The following is a 3,494-nucleotide window of genomic DNA, read 5'->3' as shown; positions in this document are numbered from 1 at the left end:
AATTAAGATATTCTGAATGAGAGAATGATACCTTAATTGAATCTAAGACTCTTCGAGGATACTTGAAGCAGTATCTCAAACAGAGAAATGAGATTATTTAAATAAATGAATCAGTATCTCGAATATTCGTTTGTTGGGGGAATTTTAAGAAAAGACTTCTTTTGAGGGAGATTTACTAGAAATGCTCTGTAGGGAAAAAGCTCATAAGAGACTTTTTAGGGTAACCTCTGCTTGGGGAGCAATGATTGTAAAGAAAAATGCTGGAAATATCATTTTTAATCATAAAGTTGAACAAATGATTTGCTGAGAAATAATTCTACGAGCACATGGAGGGAAATAACTTTAATCATCTCCATTTTACTATTTATTTTGAAATAAAACAATCTCTTATCTAAAATGGATTTTTTTTTTATAATTTAACTTTAATTAAAATAAATACATTTTATTCATTTGATTTTTATATTTATTATATATTTAGCTATTAACTTATGTTCTTCATAAATTGAATATTTTATCTTCATTTGGTTTAAAAGCTTTGTTACTGATTCAATTTATGCAGTTTAATGGGAAAAAACTACTGAATATCTATAGCATATTTGCTATTAATTCAGTTTAATGCACTTTAATTGAGATTTTTTTTAACATCTATATCTATAGTAGAATGATTGATACAAAATAATTAGATTTAAATGTTTATAAATAATGTGTTAGAATATATATTTATATCTAGCTCTACTTAATTAAAGAGTGAATTACATTTGAACATTAAAACTGTACTTAAACTCATTAATTTAGTATATCATAATAATCTATTAAAATCAAATTTAGTGGGCCAGTTTATTTTAACTTTAAAAAAAATAGATTTTTTCTTTGAATTTATGAAAACAAATTCTACAAAAATATTTTTCAATTTATTATAATTTTTTTTATATTTATTTTTTCTAAGTTAAAAAAATTAATTTTGACATTCTATAACATAAACATAATAAATTATTAAATATCAAAACATAATAAAAATCACAATTTTAAAAAAAAGTTATATCTTAAAAATGATTGTTATGAAAAATTATTTGAAATAGTTTTAAAATTATAATATTTTATTGAAATTTTGATATCCAATTCTTTTTCTCGATAAAATGATAAAATATCTAAAATATCATTTTAAAAATAACTATTCAAACTAAATTTTTATGATTTTTTTTTTATAAATTTTGTTTTTAACATTATAAATTTTTTTTAAAAAAATTAAAACAAACAGATCCTAGGTTAAGTTTGTATATGATTAATAAAATATATTTTATTTTTTTTCATAATTAATTTTATTTATTTCCTTTTTAATATTTATTTTACTATTCATATTAAAATAAACATGTCCCTTATCTAAAATAGATAAAATTATCGACCATAACTAGGATTAATTCTCCATTAAATGCTAACGGTTACCTTTTATGCTAGGCAGCTTACTCTCAGGTCCTGTTTTGATACAAAGTACATTTGTTTTTTGAAGGACATTTTTTAAAAACCCAAAAAAACCAAAACATGCGACAATGGATAACTCACTCAACCACACAAACTAACCAGTTCCACAAACCATAGCCATAACCATGGCTACTCTAAGCTTCAACTCCACAACAACCAAAACCCCATCTTTCAACTACCCCAATTCCATCATCACCAAACTCTCCTCTTCAAAACCCACCATCAAATTCCCATTTTTCACCAACAATAAACCCTTCCTTCAAATTCGAACATGTTCTATATCAGAAACCTCAGCAACAATCACCCCGGAAGAAGTTGAAGAAGACAAAGAAGACCCAACTGCTGAAACCTGTTATCTTGACCCAGAAACTGATCCTGCTAAGATATTAAGCTGGGAACTGGATTTCTGTTCTAGACCCATTCTTGATGCTAGAGGAAAGAAACTCTGGGAGCTTGTTGTTTGTGATAAATCTCTTTCACTTCAATATACCAAGTATTTTCCTAATAATGTTATTAATAGTATCACTCTTAAGGATTCTATTGTTGGTATTTGTGATGAGCTGGATCTACCCGTGCCTAGAAACATTCGCTTCTTTAGGTAAATTGATTCACTATATGGTACTTTTAGTAGTTATTTTCTGTCAAGAGTGTTACCTAAGACTTGTAGTGATTGTTACATTAGTAGAATGAAAGTGTACATGTTATAATGGTCTGTTCTTTTGCTTTTAATATGCACCATGCATAAAACCAGAGCCGTCTTTAGTTTCTGGAGACTCTATGTAAGTTAGTCCGTCTTTAGTTTTTGTGACAAATTTTGGATCATGTGTAGTATGTTTTGCATGCCCTTATAGACGGTCATGTGTAAAACATGGCGTATATGTAGTATTATTATCATATCTTGCTAGATTGTATCCTAAGACATTGTTTTGCTTGGTGTTGATGTTAGAGTGAGGAATATTGATGAAGTGTTGTACTTTTGTTCTTTGTAGGGCACAGATGCAGACAATTATTACAAAAGCGTGTAAGGAGCTTGATATAGTAGCTCTTCCTAGTAAACGAGTGAGTATGATTTCAGATTTTGCTGCTGATGTGAAATTTCATTGCTCTGCGGAAAATTATATAGGTTTCCTTGGGTTCTATTTCCTTTTTAGAGGTGCACCGGTGTGTATCTTATGCGACTTTTTTTGATACTTTTCAGTGTTTGTCATTACTTTTATGGCTAGACGAACGCTTCGAGACTGTTTATTCAAAACATCCCGGTTTTCAAAAGGGTTCCAAGCCTCTTTTGCCATTAGACAATCCCTTTCCCACGAAACTTCCCGAAGATCTTTTTGGCGAAAGATGGGCGTTTGTTCAGTTACCTTACTCAGGTAAAGAGATTTATCCGCTTTTATGTCGTTTGTTTCACTGTCGCACTACATAGTTTCTAATTGTCTCGTTTTACTATCAATTACCTATATTAAAGCTGTCCGAGAAGAGGCCTCTGCCTCAGAAGAAAGATTTGGCTATGGTTCTGGGCTAGATCTTGATTTATTGGGCATTGAAATCGACGAGAAGACGTTGATCCCGGGTCTCGCCGTTGCATCTTCTCGTGCTAAAGATTTATCAGGTAAAAAACCTTATACATCAGTGTGCGCGATATCATAGCTACATATGCTTCTTGTAACAATTTACAGTCACAGCTTTTATGAACGAATTGGAGCTCTGCACCATTGAAGCCGACGCCGCTCGCGCTAACCTGACTCTTTCGGTTGCGATTTCAACTCGGTATGTATACGCGACGTATAAGAAAACTCCTACATCAACCAAAGAATCTGAAGCATGGGAAGCAGCCAAGAAAGCTTCTGGAGGTTTGCATTTCCTTGCAATCCAAAATGAGTTAGATTCTGAAAAATGTGTTGGCTTCTGGCTTTTGCTAGACTTGCCTCCTCCACCTGTATAATCATGCAAGTTATTGTGACACAATATTCACAGAACAAATAGTTTTGAAAAACAAGTAAACACTTATTGGTTAA

At 30.8% G+C, this 3,494-nt stretch overlaps 1 protein-coding gene across 1 annotated transcript; it reads left to right on the top strand.

The window, feature by feature from the left end:
* The first annotated feature begins 1,462 nt into the window (after positions 1–1,462).
* Positions 1,463–3,494, top strand: LOC127126245 (protein TAB2 homolog, chloroplastic). The gene is made up of 5 exons (XM_051055133.1): positions 1,463–2,077; positions 2,469–2,538; positions 2,678–2,849; positions 2,945–3,088; positions 3,162–3,494. The coding sequence occupies exons 1-5, from the start codon at positions 1,605–1,607 to the stop codon at positions 3,419–3,421; spliced, it is 1,119 nt and encodes a 372-aa protein (XP_050911090.1). The 5' UTR covers positions 1,463–1,604; the 3' UTR covers positions 3,422–3,494.

This window comes from Lathyrus oleraceus, chromosome 3 (assembly GCF_024323335.1).
Source record: "Lathyrus oleraceus cultivar Zhongwan6 chromosome 3, CAAS_Psat_ZW6_1.0, whole genome shotgun sequence".
Taxonomy (NCBI): Eukaryota; Viridiplantae; Streptophyta; class Magnoliopsida; order Fabales; family Fabaceae; genus Lathyrus; species Lathyrus oleraceus.
The sequence above is the reverse complement of the archived record's forward strand: the minus strand, read 5'-3'. Positions and strand labels throughout refer to the sequence as shown.